General features: G+C 43.7%; 1 protein-coding gene across 4 annotated transcripts; it reads left to right on the top strand.

The window, feature by feature from the left end:
- The first annotated feature begins 1450 nt into the window (after nucleotides 1-1450).
- On the top strand, nucleotides 1451-15969 carry CLTA (clathrin light chain A). 4 transcript variants are annotated; one of them, NM_001245712.2, is given in 7 exon segments: nucleotides 1483-1734; nucleotides 8396-8433; nucleotides 10298-10415; nucleotides 11760-11871; nucleotides 13223-13276; nucleotides 14446-14481; nucleotides 15527-15969. In NM_001245712.2, coding segments are annotated over 7 exon segments (741 nt in total). In that variant the 5' UTR covers nucleotides 1483-1523; the 3' UTR covers nucleotides 15699-15969.
- The last annotated feature ends 1427 nt before the right edge of the window (nucleotides 15970-17396 follow it).

Raw genomic sequence — 17396 nt, 5'->3', positions numbered from 1 at the left:
GCTTCTGTGACTTAAGCTTCCTGTGTCAGACACAAAGAGCGTCTGACGCAGGGAACAATGATTTCTTTTTCTCACACAACCGATATTTTGGATGTATTCTGAGGAGTCGAATTTGTCTCTAAATTGCTGATGGTCCCAGCGGAGTGCCTGTGCTTTGGCAGGCTGGCAGAGGCGTCCCCGGTCCAGCCACAGCCCGAGGGAGAGGATCCCGATGGAGTGGACCTAGAGGGAGTGGACCCACAGGGAGCGGATCCCGCAGGAGCCGATCCCGATGGAGCGGATCCTGCGGGAGCACACCCAGGGGGAGCGGATCCCGATGGAGCCGATCCCGCGGGAGCGGATCCCGATTTAGCAGATCCCGATGGAGCGGACCCCAATGGAGCCGATCCCGATGGAGGGGATCCCGCGGGAGCGGAGCCCGATGGAGCGGACCCCGCAGGAGCGGATCCCGAAGGAGCCGATCCCTCGGGAGCGGATCCCGCGGGAGCGGATCCCGCGGGAGCGGATCCCGCGGGAGCGGACCCCAATAGAGCGGACCCCGCGGGAGCTGATCCCGTGGGAGCGGATCCCGATGGAGCGGAGCCCGCAGGAGCGGATCCCTCGGGGGTGGATCCCGATGGAGCCGATCCCGCGGGAGCCGATCCAGTGGGAGCGGATCCCAATGGAGCCGATCCCGTGGGAGCGGAGCCCGCAGGAGCGGATCCCGCGGGAGCGGATCCCGATGGAGCGGAGCCCGCAGGAGCGGATCCCGATAGAGCGGATCCCGATGGAGCGGATCCCGAAGGAGCGGATCCCGATGGAGCGGATCCCGCAGGAGCGGATCCCGCAGGAGCGGATCCCGATAGAGCGGACCCCGATGGAACGGATCCCGATGGAGCGGATCCCGATGGAGCGGATCCCGATGGAGCGGATCCCGCAGGAGCGGATCCCGATGGAGCGGATCCCGATGGAGCGGACCCCGATGGAGCGGACCCCGATGGAGCCGATCCCTCAGGAGCCGATCCCGCGGGAGCGGACCCCGATGGAGCGGACCCCGATGGAGCGGATCCCTCGGGGGTAGATCCCTCAGGAGCCGATCCCGCGGGAGCGGATCCCGATGGAGCGGATCCCGATGGAGCCGATCCCGCGGGAGCGGATCCCGATGGAGCGGAGCCCGCAGGAGCGGATCCCGATGGACCGGACCCCGATGGAGCCGATCCCGATGGAGCCGATCCCGATGGAGCCGATCCCGATGGAGCCGATCCCGCGGGAGCGGATCCCGATGGAGCGGATCCCGGCGGACCGGACCCCGCCGGTACCTCCCGGCTGTCCGGGCACCGCGGCCGCGCCGCGCCCCGCCCGCTCGCTCCTCTCTGGGCGTTGATTGCCTCGCGTTCCGCAGGCCCCACCACAGCCGTTCGCTGATTGGGCGAGGCGGGCTGTGCTCGGCGCTCATTGGCGCAGGCTGGGCGGCCCCGCCCCTTCCGCGCTGCCGCCCGGCGTAGGCGCGGTGCGGAGCCGCAGCCGCCTGCCCACCTTCACCCATGGCGGACATGGAGCTCTTCGGTGCCCAGCAGCCGCAGCAGCCGCCCGCCGGCAACGGGATGCCCGACAGTAGCGAGGAGGATCCCGCCGCCGCTTTCCTGGCGCAGCAGGAGAACGAGATCGCGGGCATCGAGAACGACGAGGGCTACGACATCCTGGAGAACGGCGAGGTGCCCGAGGCGCTGCAGGGTCCCGAGGGCCTCGGCGCGGGTACGCCCTGCGGGGGCGGCGGGCGGGGTGGGGCTGAGGGGTCCCGGGTCTCCTGTACCCTCGGGGCTGGGGCTGAGGGGTCCCGGCTCCCCCTGACCCTCGGAGCTGAAAGGTCCCGGCTCCCCCTGACCCTCGGGGCTGGGGCTGAGGGGTCCCGGCTGCCCCGGACCCTCGGGGCGGGGCGGGGGCGGTGCCGGCCCCGGCGGGACCCTGCCCCGAGCGGGCCCCGCTGCCCGGGGGTGGTCCTGGGGTGGGTCAGAGCCATCCTGGGTACGCGGTGCCACCAGGGGAGCGCCCTCCCTGCTCCCTCGGGTACGGCCGGTGTCCCCTGAAGATGCCTGAGGAGTGCCCGTGTCCTAATGCGAGCGGCGCTGATCTCGGCTAATCCAGGAGCCTGTCTGAAGGAAGGCTTCTGGAAGCTGGATAAATCCGCCACTTGAGTTTCTGTCTTCGGCGGGGGTGATCTTAGTCTTTAAGCATAAGAGCAGTTAAGCTAATGTTTAATTTTACTAAACCTTTAGCCTTTGTTCCTTGGTAACCTTTGTACTGAATGTAGCAAACCCGACACTGCAGAACCCGCGTTTGGGGAAGGGTGGGAACTGTGTGTTGAGGAGTGTGGGTTGTAGCCTGATGGTGGCTAAAGTAGTCCAAAATAAGCACTTCTCCTTATGAAAGGTTTTATCTAAAGCCCGAGTGGAAAGGGGTTGATGTTACAACACTCTCAGAAGACTTTTCTGCTACTTGTCACCAGAGCCACAGGGACATATTTGCTCTCATGTGACATCCGTTTGTCTGCAGTAGGATGCCACTCTCCTTCTGACTAAGTTGAACTGCTCCCCAGTTCACTGTCAAAATATCTTTAGAATTAAGTCTTCATTCTGCAACCTGGTTTCAGAAATTACTGGTGTATCTTACGTATGAGGGGGCAGGTTTGTAGTATCTCAGTGAATAAAACTCACCTAGATAAACTGGGTAATGGAGACCTTCTGGTGCTTATTTAGAGGTAGCACTGCCCTTAACATCAGCTCACTCATAAAGTCCAAAACATATGGATCACATACTCCTGAAAAAACGGTATTTACTGGAGACTATTTTGCCCAGCACAAGAACTTGAGGATAATTGTTATCAGAACACCATCCTGTTTTGGTATCATACATAATTTGACTTCCGTATTCTATGTATAGTGCAGAAACAGCCACAATGGTCACTTCCCTTCTTACTTTCAGAAGGCTTAGACTGATATCTTGCCTTAAATGGGCTTTATGTTCCAAACAGACTCTGGAACATTAAAGTGGCTGTTTGAAAACTAATTTTCTTGGGAAAAAAATCTATCACTGACTTTTCCCACAATGTACTAGAACAACTAGAAGAGTATATTCTCTACATACACGTAGTGCTGACTATTGCAAAGTGTTTTATTGTTAAAATGTTGATTTGTTCAATGCTTCTAGATTGGCTTGATATTTAAAAATAGTTCTTAAACTGTCTTTCAAGCTCTTTTTCTCAAGTCATGTAAGTTCACTTGTCATGAAGTGAAAAAGGGTTATTGGAGAACTTTAGGAAGAAGTTAATAAAATAATAAATACGATAATACGATCTAAAGATCTGGGAAATGTAAGCAGGAACTGTATGTCATTTTGCTTTCTTTTATACACTGGGATTGCATTTATGTTCTGGCCTGTTAAATAGGTGTGGTAGATGATGCTTGTGGACTTTTAGTGGTCCTGTTTTTTAACAAAAAAAACCAAAACATAACAAAAATTGATCTTTATTGACTGTCAGAGCCTGTACACTCTCTCTCCATGTTGAAAAGCACAGACTTCAGCCATGCAAAATGTACTGGTTCAGGCATGGTGACAAATAATCTAATGACTTTTGTTCCATTTATGTTAGACATTTCTTATCATCTGATCAGTACCTTAATAAATATCAGACAGTTTTAGTCTCTGGCATATTAGCTCATTAAACTCTTCTGTAATTGAATAGGTGAATGCAAATTTCGTCTTGAAACAATGCAAGTTCTTATGTAAATCCTTAAGCATCATGACCGGGGATTTGTGGATTTACTTTTTTTAACCGTAACCTTTTTTGAACTCCTTATTTACAGGTCTGTTGGATAAGTTCTTTCTAAATACTGGGAAAAAAAGTAAGGACTTGGGCAGCTCCCAACTGAAGTTTGAAGATCTTAAGTTCAGATATAGTGACCAGCAGTCAGCAGCTTCTTGAAATACACTTTTGAGAATTATAGTGTTTCATCAACAGCCTTTCCATTTCAGTCTCTTGGTAAATGATTAGACAAATATATGGACAGAAGTGAGCTTCATGAATTGAAAATATCAGTTTTGGGAATTCTGTTAATTGTTGTAATGGTGGATACTGGGTGAGTATGGGGGAATGGTGGAACGTTGCCAGGCTTGTGCCTCTCACACAGCATAATTTCATGTTGCCATGATCAGGGTGGCAATACTGATCCAGGCCTGATCCAGTAGGCCATTCATTATGTAAACAGCTATGTCATTCAAGCTGCCTGAGCTTGCAAAAACCTAATCTTATTTCCCTTGGAAGGTGAATAATGCCTGCTTCAGAAGGCAGAGAGTACTGCATAAATCAAGTAATACAATGCTGTTGCTTAGGTATGGGTAAACGTGATGTCTTATGACATTTCTTTTTCAGTGATGAATCAATGTCCATGTATTTGCAGTGGGATTCTGACAATAGGATGTCTTGAAGCTGTATTGGTTCACTTACTGTGTTCTCTGAGCAAGAAAGTGTTCAAGGGGAAATGTGTGGTTTCTAGATCCTCTAAGCCAATACAAATCATGGCAGTTTGTCGAGCAGCTTCTTGTGGGGCATTTCATTCAAAGGCAAGCAGTTATGTATGTTAACAAGTGTGCAAATACACAAGTTTAATGCAGGCTGACTAGTCTCAAACATTGCTTTCACATTTTCACACTCTGTAAGTTTTATATGAACTTAATTATATGACTGATGAACTTTATATGGCTGAACTATGTTTCTCTGTCTTCAAAAGATGTTCATGAGCCTCTAGCAATTAAGAAAATGAATTGTGTCTGGTGGTTTGTCTAGGTATTTCATTTAATAGCCTTTCAGGAACTGAGTCAGGAACTGAGTATAAATTTGCTTCAAAATAGTTTAGGAAAGAATTGATTCCTCCCGTCTCTGTAGTTAGCACCACAGACAGAAAGAGTTCTTGTCTGTGACAATTGATTTTTTTTCTTAATTGTTTGAACACCTATTGATCTGAGTTTTGCTATGCAATCAACATCTGAGGCTTCAGAGCCCCATAAGACAGCACTGAGAAAAGCATGATAGAGGAATGATATCTGTCTAGCTTGTGTTAGTGATTCTGTATTATTATGAAGTCAGGACAGAAAAATCTGTATTGTTTTCTTTTCAAGAGAATACTAGTGGAAATGTACAGAAGGTGGAAATTCCAGAAGCTGTTATATTGGAAAATTATAGAACCTGTTGCAGCACAGTGTTATTGCAGGTGTGTTTTAATTCTAGCCTATTGATTATATTGAAAATGAGGGAACTAATGGATTTTGATAGGACAGCAGATTAAACTAAAACACTGGAAAGAAGCACTCTTCCTGAGCTGCTTGCCTTTATTTTACACACAGGCACGAGAATGAGTTTTGGCTAGAAAAATTGTTTCTTCTTTAGGTTCTTGCATAACTATGTAAACAAAAGTTTTGTGAAAGATTCTTTCTTATCATGTTATGGGTTAGAGGTAGGTAGAAGGAAAACATGACTGTGCCTGAAAGAAAAAGGATGGTAAACTAGGCCTTGAGTGGTGAAGTTACTTAACTTTATGTCAGAATATATGAAACTTTATGTTCTTCTGTCGCTTTAGCTAGAGCTGTTAGCACATTGAATGTAGCTGTACTGCGAGTACTTATTACTTAAAAGAGATGCTGAAGGTAACTCATAAAAAATACTTCTACTTTAAAAGAATATCAGAAAAATGTTTCAGTGTACTGCAAACTCCTGCCTCTGACATTTGAGATCAGAGTTGTCTTTTGCATTGAGAATAAGACTTTAGAGAGGCTGGTGAACAAGGCTAAGCTGACTTCTTTTTAGTCCAGCTGGTACTGAATGGTAATAATGACAGAAGCAGCCTTCAGAATAGGTGATCATCATTGTGATAAACCTCTGAGGCCATATATTCACTTCTAGGACTTCTAGGAAGTGAAAAAATGGGTTTTGTATTTATCTTCCAACTACCCAGCCTTTTCTTTTGTAAGCTGTAGTAAATGTGGAGGGCATTAATGCGAGCTTTCTATTTCTGGCAAGCTTGGGTGTTGTATCTCCTGTGAATGCGAGGCAGCTGATATGACTTATCCTCTCCAGACTCTCCCAGACTCTAAAAAGTATCTGTGTTGCTGTATGAATGTTCATTATTACCATATTGTCAGCACGTGTTGCAGAACTGTAGATGTTTATGTGCGTTCATTGCAAGAGTTTATCTTAAGTTCAAAAGCAAACAACAAGGAGTATGGATCATTGCTAACTGAGATGGTTCTAAATATGTGGATTTTAACTTCAGGAGATGCAATACTTTGATAGAACTGGATGGATTCTGAAGACTTTAGAGGGGTCTCATTGTTCATGGCTGCTAAAAATGTTATGATGGCGCTATCAGTATTTAAGCTTTTTCTGTGGGAAGGTTATGAAATTGCAAGTTTCTGTGAACAGAAAAGCCTGATACACAGCTAGCACTGATTACTGATGTGAAGGCTGACAGACAGGTAGTTTTTCTATACTTGATACTTAATTATACAAGCATGAAGACTGGAGAGCTGAAATGAAGAAATGCTTGACTATTGGTCTTGTTCCAGTTAGGACACTCATATTGGCATATGACAGCATGCTGGTACAGTTCTGCTTCCTCTTCTGCTTGTGATAAGCTCAGTCAGCATGCTGACTCTGCAGCTTAATTGCAAGTTCTAGGGAGCTCAGAACAGATGGGAAATTTGTTGTAATCCTGATAATGCTTCTAATCTGGGTGCCCTCTGGAAACACTTAGTTCAGTGTCTGTTAGTGTCTGTTTCTGTGTAGAAAAATGGCCCTTGGACAAACCTATGTGTTTCATCTCAGGCACAGCCTTAAACAATTATGTTGTTCCTTTTACCTGCCAGCCTGGATAGTGAAGACCATAATGAATGTGTTTTCTTGTCAATGGTGTGACAAGAAAATCATATTATCACTGTTCTTGGAAGCATCCTCAAGATTTATGAGCCCTTTGGCCCAGTGGGTGACTTTAGTCTTTGTGAAGGCCTCCTGTACCTTGCAGAGGAGTAGCAATCTGACAAAGTAGCAACCATCTTTCAGTTATGGGAATCTAGTTATAAAATATCAGTTTCTCATAACTAAAAAGCTATTTTTTCTTAATTTGAGTCTTCCCATGCAAAAGTTAGTAACTATGTTCTTGGGCACTAGTGTCCTCCAACTTAATTACTGTTCTTGAACTGATGAATTTACGGTCCTCTACATAACACAGTTAATAATTTCTTTTCAGGACTCAGAGATAAAGACCTAAAACACTTGCCTAGTTCACTGATAAAGGAGTTTGAGGAACTTCCTATGTGCCATTCTCTAGAGCTATGAGACTGGTGCATACCTAGCCACAAACAAGAGGATACAGCAGTGTAACTTGCTGAGTTTTGGGTCAGTCAGCTATCAGTTTTTAAGAAGGGGGTGGAAAATAACCTTTTGATAAGATTTTTCTGCTTACTCTTTGGTACAGTCACTTCTCTTACTGAGGGGTGTATTATGGTGGAAACACTTTTGTGTGAGAGATTTATCCATGGTGGTATGAGTAACATGACTAGTTGGTATAGCACACAGACAGATGTTAAGTGGCATTGCTCCAGAGAGATGCCCTGCTGAGATTAAGCAAAAAAATCCTGTCCTGAAAATCTTGGTCTGTTATGTATAGTCCAGAGATATAAATAGTTTCAAAAAACTTAAAAGTTTGACTCACAAACTTTTTTATTATTTTATTATTTGTTTTATTTATGTTATTATTTGTTCCCTACGGCTGTATTGCCACTATCCCTTTAGAGATAATAATGCTGCAACTGAAGAAGGAGCTCTCAAGCATGTAATCACAGATGGTAGCAGAAAGGTGACTTTGCTAGGAACGTTAGCTCCATCTTTGAGTTAATTAGGAGATAACAACACTAGGATAAGAATTACCAGTTGTTGGCTGCAGCATTGTTAATCTTCCAGGTAGACACAAAAAACTGGTAGTCATCCTTCTTAACTTCAAAACGGTTGTATAGTAGTCAGCTTCTAAGAGAGGGAGGACAGAGTGGGAGTAGCTTTAGAAACACAGTCTGTAGCAGCTTCTCATCAGTATCAGCTCTGCTTTGTATGTTGTTAGAAGCAGGATCTCATGATGAAAAAATGACCTTGTATTTCTGGTTCTGCAGAACGGTGGCTGACTTTGTTTTTCATGCCTGTCCAAAAAAGTGCAGGGACAAGGAAGTGTCCCTGCAGGGTATCAAGTAACATCCACTTTCACAACTCCTACATATTACCTCCTCTAGTAAAGCTTTCTATATAAGTTACAGAAATCAGTAACTCTGGCTGTTCTATCTTTCTCAAATGACTAAACAAATCACCTCTTTACAGATGCTGTTGATGGAGTGGTTAATGGGGATGTCTATCAGGTAAGATAGAAGTATTCTGTACTTAGAACTCTGACAACTTTACCTTAATATAGACTAATACTTCCTATTTCTTGTCTTTAAAGTAATTTTGTCTCGTATGAGGATGGTCTTCTATACTGGTAGCTCATCTAATGGAGTTATCAGTCTTCTCAATTATGCCCATCCTCTGAACTTAGATGCCACTTAAAGCAGCAGTTCGTTTTGAAATGTGGCTTAACAGTACATAAGCACTGTAAAGCTGACTGTTAGGCTCTGTGATACAACTTTACATTGACTTGCATTGGCTGCTAAGCTGAAAGTGTGCTCTGATCACCTAGTTTAAAGAAGAGTTTTCAGATTTGCTTGCCCTTTAAAGATAATTCATGCATCCTGGTTTTCTTATCAAAATAGTCTTACAAGGAATGGCCTGAAAACATACATTTCTTACTGACATGAAGACATGAAGTTGCATGAAATTAAGCTGATGGCTAAAAAGCTCAATCACAGTGTGAAAGCATGTTAGACAGCCATGGTAATGACAAAAGGAGGAGATACCTGCTTTATTGGTGTCAGGGTGGAATGAGGCACGCTAAGGCAAACACTTTGTTGTGACTGAATTTCACACCAGTTTGTCCATGGCATCCTCATTGCCTGGTGTCACAGTTGGCTCGTTAGCCTGATTAAATGAATGCTTGGGAAGGAAGCAACATGTGAGCAATGTACTTCTTAGAGTTTTAAGAGACTGCTGAGCTTTGTGGAGACACAAACAGCTTTTATTGCTGCTGACATTCTTGTATCCTCAGCATTACTGTGAGATAGATGGGACAATCTGTATTTTACAGGCCCTTTGTGCTTCCTTGTACAACAGAAGGTAGATTTCCCTCTTTAGATACCTTGATGTTGTATTTGGAGTTCTAAGAGATCAGTTGATTTTGTTGACAGAGCTTCCTCTTAATCAGAAAGAAGAGACTGAATGGGCTATACATAACTTAGGTGTTAGTTATCTGTAACTAGCTGGCCCTGCAGCTGGCCAGTTGATTTTGCTTTGGATGAAATGTGAAACCTGGTGCTGTTGCACCACCCTAGCCTTTTCTCTTTGCATTACTTTTTCATTGAAGGCTACAGGAGGTCCAGAGAGGGGCAAGGTACAGGCAAATCTGTGGTCAGCTGCAATCGCCCTGGTACTCTTAGAAGTGGTGTTTCTTAACTCTGTTTGGGGTAGGATGAAGCAATAAAAGCTGTTAAAACTTAGAGCATCTTCTGTAGCAAATACCACAATATTCATTAGCTTTGTAAATCTGGTGTATTAATGTTAGTCCTATTCATTTCAAGTCTTTCATTGTGAAAAGGATACTAGTACTCTCACTGTTCCGATGATTAAATATTGAAATGCCTCTTGTGTTATAAGTGGCATACAGTGATCCAAATTTTGTAATGTGGTATGGTAATATCTATTGAAGTAGACAAATAAGCTGCAAAGAATGTTTTGTACTTCTGTGCACAAAGCCATAGAGAAAATTGCTTTCACAGCAAATATTTATCGTGAGATGAACTCAGAGAACATCTGCCTATAGCTGTGTAGTGAGGTGCTAGGCATTGTCTTCTGTGTTCTGCAGGCTTAGTGCTCTGGCACTAAGTTTTTGTGACAATTGTATTTCCAGTTGTCTTGAATTTTTGTTTGATCTCTGATTTCTGGAGGAAACCCTGTGTTAATTCCCTTTGATTCTGCTGTAATTTTTAGTAAGATGTTTTTAATGGTGAAAATGCATTATAACATCAGATGAATTGGCTCAGTTCAAATAGAGTTTAATTTTATATAGCTGGCAGTCAGTTATCTGAAATAGCTTGTTATGCACAAATGACTTTACTATTCCTTTTCTCCAAGGAGAGTAATGGTCCCACAGACTGCTACTCTGCCATCTCCCAAGCAGACCGACTGCAGTCAGAACCGGAAAGTATTCGTAAGTGGAGAGAGGAGCAAAAGGAGCGCCTGGAGCAACTTGGTAAGCATGGTATTTGTTGACTAACCTAATGTCAGCTTCTCTCAGGCTGAGAGAGGCCAGGGTGTTCTACCTGGAGAAGAGAAGGCTCTGGGGTAACCTTAGAGCTGCCTTCCAGTACCTCAAGGGGATCTACAGAAGAGCTGGAGAGGGAATTTTTACAAGGGTGTGTAGTTTACAAGGGGTAATGGCTTTAAAATGAAAGAGGGTAGATTTGGATTAGTCGTTAGGAAAAAATTCTTTATGGTGAGGGTGATGAGGCACTGGCACAGGCTGCCCAGAGAAGCTGTGGATGCTCCATCCCAGGCTGAATGGGGTTTTTGAGCAGTCTGGACTAATGAAAGGTGTCTCTGCCCACAGCAAAGGAGGTGGAACTACGTGATTTTAAAGGCCTCTTCCAACTGAAGCCATTCTATGATCCTTAAGCAGTAGAATTCTGAACCATGACACTGCCTCTTCAGAGTCTTAACATGCTTCCTGAGTTCAAGGAGCAAGCCTGGATAAGTCTTCTAGTAAGCAGAGTTAAGACTGGTGTGGGAGTCAGCAAGCAAGTGGCTTTCTGAACCTTTACTTACAGATAAGCTGACAGAAAATGAAAAGGTTTTTTAAGCTTTGATGATAATAAATACTGCAGTCAATAGTAGTTTATCTCAAAGGATAAAGATTTTTCATTTTGTAATTACTGAGGCCATCTGTTGTCACATGGATCTTAATCTAATTACTAAATTAAGAAAGTAATGGATTATTAACTAAACTAAATACAGCTATCAAATGCAGTGGTACCTGCCCATAGACAGTGTCTAAGGGACTACAAACTGGTGTGCTTCCGACTTATGTGGTGGGGGAGCCTTTGCTTGAAATTGTTAGGACAAAACCTGTAAAATGTAATTCTGGATAGAGTTGACTGTTTTACTCCTCTTTTGTACTAGTTACAGCAGATGAGGTTGTCCTGAACTGGAGGCTGTGTGTAAAAGTATGTGGAGTGCCAGGTTCCTTCACTTGGTTCAAGCAGAGAGGCTTTTCTAAGCTTGTTCTGGCACTGGCATAGCAAGGTGACTATTGCTGGTTTGAGCAGTTTGCAGACCTACAGATTTACTGAATCTGAACTACTCTGCAAAATGCCTATTCTAAACTGAAGTGGACTGTCCCAGTTACTCAGCACAGGAATCCTTTGAATGTTCGTAGTATTTAGAGTTCTCATAGTGTAAATCAGGAAATCTCCTAACCCTTACCTGAGTTGATGAAGCAACTGTCTGCACTAAAGTACACCCTGAGCTATCAGCTGAAATGTTTGCAAGATGCATTTGAATACAAACGTGACTGACAAAGCAATTCTTAAATCTTCAGATGCAAACTCACGGAAGCAGGAGGCAGAATGGAAAGAGAAAGCAATAAAAGAGTTGGAAGAGTGGTATGCAAGGCAAGATGAAAAGCTCGAGAAAACAAAAGCCAGTAACAGGTAAAGTTTTTCCAGCCATCAGGAGAGTTATGAAAATAATTGGGAAGGGAGGTTAGAATACTTCTATGTCCTAAGGCAATAGTCCTTCAGATAATTAAAGTAAACACTCCTACTACCTACTTTTTTTCCTTAGATAATCTAGATTAAATATCCAGGAAGCATTAAGATGATGATCAGGTATTACTGAAGATTCCTTAGGATGTGAAGGTTGAACATGGCCAGAAAATATTTTACTCTACTTGCTTCTTGTCATGCTCCCAGTGCACAGGCCTTCAATGTCTGCAGTTACCTACCCTGAGACTGCCATTTTTACTTGCTTACTTTAGAACACATGGAAGTGGCATTCTAGTTAATCTTTGCTGCAGGTCATTTCCTTAAATATCTTAAAATCTTTTGCTGCTTGGAAGCAGTTCAGAAATAACATGACTTAGTTCTACTAGTGAAAAACTAAATGCTGACTGTGTCTGTGGTGGTTTGAATGGTCTAATTATTGGTCCTGTGGTAGAAAGTGATTACTGGATAACTGGAATAGTAAGGTCTTACACTTTCTTAGAACTTCCCTGTGGAATTTTGACTTCAAGCTAGGTGATGGTAAAAGTGATAGAACTGACTTACCGCTTCTTAAATCTCCACTTCATTTTGTGCAGGTAATCATCAAGACTGCTTTGTATTTTGGAAACTCACAGGGTTCAAGATGAACTGCTGCTTTGTTCATTTTGTTGGTGTTTTTTTGTTAGTTTGTTTTTTTGAAAGACTGCTTTTCTTATCAAAATGGCCATCAGGTTTGTCTTTTTAAAATAAAATTCTAGGTAGACTACTCTTCTTTCTAAATTTCAGAATTGTGGATTTGCCACTTCCATTCACTGAGGAATTCACTACCTTTTGGTGGAGAAAGGGAAACAGGATTAGTAGTGTCCTAGTTGGTGGCCAGAATTCATGATACCCTTATAGCTTTATTGTGGCCAGTGTTTGAGTGCAGGATATGGGGTCTGAAGCAGGGCTCATTAAATAGGTGTTGCACAGAAGTGTTGGCATTCTTATCACCCTGGTGAGATCTCTTGCCTGATGGTAGTTTCTGTCCTCTGGGAGTAGTTTAATGCTAACATTGGGGCTCTAGTCCTCAGACTAGCAGACCCAAACTTCTAGGATATAGCAGAATTTCCGTGTTGCCCCTCTGACCAATGGCTTGATTGATCCATTCCATGTGGTAACTGCTTTCCTGTTACAGTAAGTCGAGGTGATGCAAGGTTAATGTGCTTGTTAAAACTGCCTGCAGCTGTGTTCCGTACTTCTCATCCTTATCTCTTTTCTCCTGCCTGCTTGCCTGCCTGTTGGACTACTTGCTACCTAGGGTGGCAGATGAAGCTTTCTACAAACAACCCTTCGCTGACGTGATTGGTTATGTGTATGTTGCTTAACTACTAATTCTGTTTGCTAGTCAACACGATAATAAGCAGGATTAGAAATAGTGCTGGATGTCTGAAGGTGCCTTCTGAATATTTACTTTTTGGACCACTTCTGGTCTGGAGTATTAAGTGCAGTTCTCCTGTATGCACTGCACAAATCCTAGCACTTTCAGATTAAGTCATGTAGTGTACATAGCACTGGAATTATGGTAATGACTTCAGTACTCTTTAGACCTAAGGGTTTACAGTTGTTTCCAGGCCAGTGAACATTGCTTAGTGAGATGCTTTGTTGGGGGTGTGGGTTAGTGCCTGCAGTTTCACATGGGTGCTGTATTTAGTCCTTCCACAGAGAAGCAGTGTTTAACTGAGTAATAGGCAGTGACCTGCTTTGCCTACGTGTCAGAAAAATACTTAAGCAATGCTTGCACATAAAGGTTCACAAGCCAAGGAAAGCAGAAGGTCATTGCCTGACATGAATCAGGGTAGAAAATGCGCATGCATGTAGAAATAGGAGGCTGTTAGAGAACAGATGGAAAGTACAAGAAGGTGGCATTGGGGGAGATGAGTGTAGACTGCTGGGAAGACATGAGGAGCAGTGTAGATGTTTTGCCAGGCTAATAGGTCAGTGACAACAGAGCTGTGACTTTCAAGCCCCAGTGAGTATGCTAGTTTCTGAGGGGTAGAAGGATTGCAATGTTCATTGGCTTGTTCATGTATTTTAATTTCTTCCCTTAATTTGTAGACTTGAATTGAAAGATGGACATGTCACAGATTCTAAGGTGACACCTTTAGAAGGTGTACTGGTGAGCCGTGTTGTGGCTTTGAATGCATTAATCTTGAAGGTTTGGTGTGAAATTCACAGCTAACTGTAGGGAGATGTAAACCAAGACTTGTGAAATGATGGATTTACAGGTGGTGTTTAACTTTTCTGAAATCTCCTGGAGTTGGTTTTGTTAGAATTTTTTCAATAAAACTCTTATTGTTATATGTCCAATGCATATGTGCAGTGTAAGTGCTGCCTAATAAAACTGGCTGCCTGTTTCCTGAATGTAGGCTAAGCTACTAGTGCATGTTCAGCCAGCTAATCATCTGCATTAAACTCATTCTCATTTTCTATATCTGACTTAAACTTTCTCTCCTTGTTTCTTTTCTTCTCTTCACCTTTAAGCACAAACATAAATCATCCTTGCTACAGCCTAGAACAGTTAAGTAAAAAAATCTTCACTGCCCCTTAAAAGTGTCATGTCACATAAAGTAGCAGTGTTGTAGTGATCCTTGTCTTCAGTGGTGTCTGTAACCTTATCATCCCTGTGAATAGTGCTGAACCCTCATGAGAGAGTCATTTTCACTGCTTTCTCTGTACTGCTTGTTGTTGTAGATGGATTTGGTTTGATCTCTTGGTGCTTACTGCTTCCGCACTCAGGCAGCTACCAGGGCCCCACAGCTCATGTAAACTAGATGCTGGAGTGTTATCCCTGCATTGAAGCAATGCTATTGGCAGCATAGAAAAGCCAAAATAATACAGCTGGAAAGCCACTGGCACTATCCAGTATATAATGTACAAAACCTTCTTAGAGTATCCTTAGGATGAGACCAGGGGAAATATGTTTGTTCTGTGAGGGAGCCTCAAACAAGTCATCTCCTCTGCCAAGATACGCTGTAGTCTATTGCACTCACAAGCATGGGATTCCTGCCTTAAATTCCTTATGATTCATGCTGCTTCACTACAGCATTGGGAATCATCAGCAGATAGTTTTATGATGGCCTGTAGGCCTTGGGGCTGATTTAAATCCTCAAATGGCATTTGTTAAAGACATGCTTGCAGGCAGTTGTAAATTTCCAGTTGGCAAATGTCCAGTATAAGCCATCAAGTGGCAGAGGCTTAACTAGTTAAGACCTGGGCATTTCGCCATAAATAAAATGCCTACATAGAAGTGCCTTACTTCCTGGAAGCTTGTGTGGTGACTCCTTAGGCAAAGACTCAATAAGTATTCTTAAAACCAAACACCTGTATTCCAACATTTTACACAATCCTCCGCGATCCTCTGCACTGCTTGTGCATAGCATACTACTGCAATCTATTCCATCTCCAGGATTGGGGCAGTGGGAGCTTATGTGGCCATAATGTCCACAAGCAGCTGTCAGGTCACATTCCTTACAAAACATGCTGGAAGAAACTGCATCCTGTAGGAGGGAAGGAGTGCCTTACATGCTGGGCATTAACACGAGGTGCATTGCATTGCTTTTAGGGCAGCTGAAGAAGCCTTTGTGAATGATGCAGAAGAAGTTTTTCCGGGCACTGAGTGGGAACGTGTGGCTCAGCTCTGTGACTTTAATCCCAAGTCTAGTAAGCAGGCAAAAGATGTGTCCCGCATGCGTTCAGTCCTCATCTCACTCAAGCAGGCTCCACTGGTTCGCTGAAGCAAAGCTGGATGGAGACACTACAAATGCAATATCTTAACCTTACTCAGAGAAGCTATGTTTGCAGTAATTTGGTTAATTGTTTCAATGTGTATTTTTGGACCACATCATGATGTATCTAGAGTTGATCATTGTTTGATTGCATGTTCTTCCTGGTGTTTTCTTTCTGTGTCTGAAATGGGAGAACCTCTGAAACTACAGTCTCTGTGCTTTGTGCACCGAGGTGTCACTTCCTACATTACTGATATTAAAGATCTGTAAAACAGCAAAATGTGTTGATTGTGGATGAATTGAGAAGGTCTCCTGCTTCCTTTTCACAGAGAGTGTTTGAATTTGAGGAAACATTTTTCTTGATTGCTAGTGATTTCACCTTGATGGTGAATGTCCAGCCAGCAGTGCTTGTGGTCTCTGCAAGGCTGTCCTCGTTTCTTTAAGCTTTCTTAAAGCTCTTGGGGGTTTAGTTTAAAAACTTCTCCCCTATCCAATTTATCACACTAGACAGCAGCTCAGGAAAACTTAAACAGCAGGCTTGTTAAGGGGCTTATCTTGCTTCCAGTGGGACTGAGGATGCTGCCTTCTGCAGGTAAGTAGTTGTGTATAACTGTTGTCACTCTGGCTGCCTCTCTGAGGCTCATCACACAGGAGAGGACCCTGTGCAGTTAAGACCTTTGGTATTCTACTGCTTATTGTGTTCCACTGGCTTTTCAATGCTGTCTTCATATGCAAAGATCTCTGGTGTAGAGGCTGTTTGGATGTTTTTGAACTATGTGTTTGTCCTCACTGACCCTTGCAGACACTTCCTCCTGCTAGGTGGTGAACTGAAGAGCTGGAGAGTAAGAGAAGGGAAGACAGGGAAGACTTGCTCTTACTGCTGCTCATCTCTAGGTTGGACCTCTGTCTGCCAAGGTGGTTGAATCTGAATCAAACTGATCTAGAAAATCTCTGTTCTGTTTCCTTTGCTCACCCAGCAGTCACAGGAGCCGTATTCTAGCCTTGCTCTGCTAAACCTTAACCATAGCTGTCTATCTCTAAAACTAATCTGTTCAATTTCTTACATTATTCCACCATGTTCATCAAAGACACAATATCTGAACCACTGTGCAGCCTAATTGCTTTAATACCTTTTATGTACAAGCTGGAGGGTTATTCCAGGCAGTTTGAAAAGGGTTGCAGATGCAGACTACGATGGACCAAGGCTCAGGATGTTACTGCACAGCAGCTGTGTCCCTGTGATGGGTAAGGCAGTCAGTAAATGGTTTCCAGTTGGGCTGCAGTTGTTAAGCTGTACTTTGCTGTTGTCTGTAATGACTGGACCTAGTCTCATGTTTTCAAGTGTATTCACACACTACTGATGGGTGGTGATGAGAATGATAGTAGCTTACAAGTCTGAAAGCTTGATTCTGTGGAAGATTAAGGCAAGAAGATATCTTCTAAACTGCACAAGGGTATGGCAGGTGAGTCCAACAGGACTGAAGCACACAGCAAGTCCATAAAATACTCGTTCCTAGCCTTGACTAGTTATGCCTTGACCAAAAATTTCCTTTTTGCTGCACACTCAAAAGTTTTGAAAAGAAAGGTGTTCAAAATGTGCTGATAATTTATTGAAGTCCGCTACATTAAATATACAGTCTTTAACGTATTAATATGAATTTAAGAGAATGTGAAAGATCAGATTTCAGGTTAGAGTGGTTCCTGGAC

This window comes from Taeniopygia guttata, chromosome Z (genome assembly GCF_048771995.1).
Source record: "Taeniopygia guttata chromosome Z, bTaeGut7.mat, whole genome shotgun sequence".
Lineage (NCBI taxonomy): Eukaryota > Metazoa > Chordata > Aves > Passeriformes > Estrildidae > Taeniopygia > Taeniopygia guttata.
This window is presented reverse-complemented; position numbering and strand designations above follow the sequence as displayed.

Excerpts from the sequence above, each read along its gene's own strand:
- CLTA (XM_012577357.5), top strand. The coding sequence starts at position 1,524 with ATGGCGGACATGGAGCTCTTCGGTGCCCAGCAGCCGCAGCAGCCGCCC. Across the intron at positions 10,416-11,759 it reads GGAGCGCCTGGAGCAACTTG|ATGCAAACTCACGGAAGCAG; the intron begins GTAAGCATGGTA and ends TTAAATCTTCAG. Across the intron at positions 13,277-15,526 it reads GCTGACGTGATTGGTTATGT|GGCAGCTGAAGAAGCCTTTG; the intron begins GTATGTTGCTTA and ends CATTGCTTTTAG.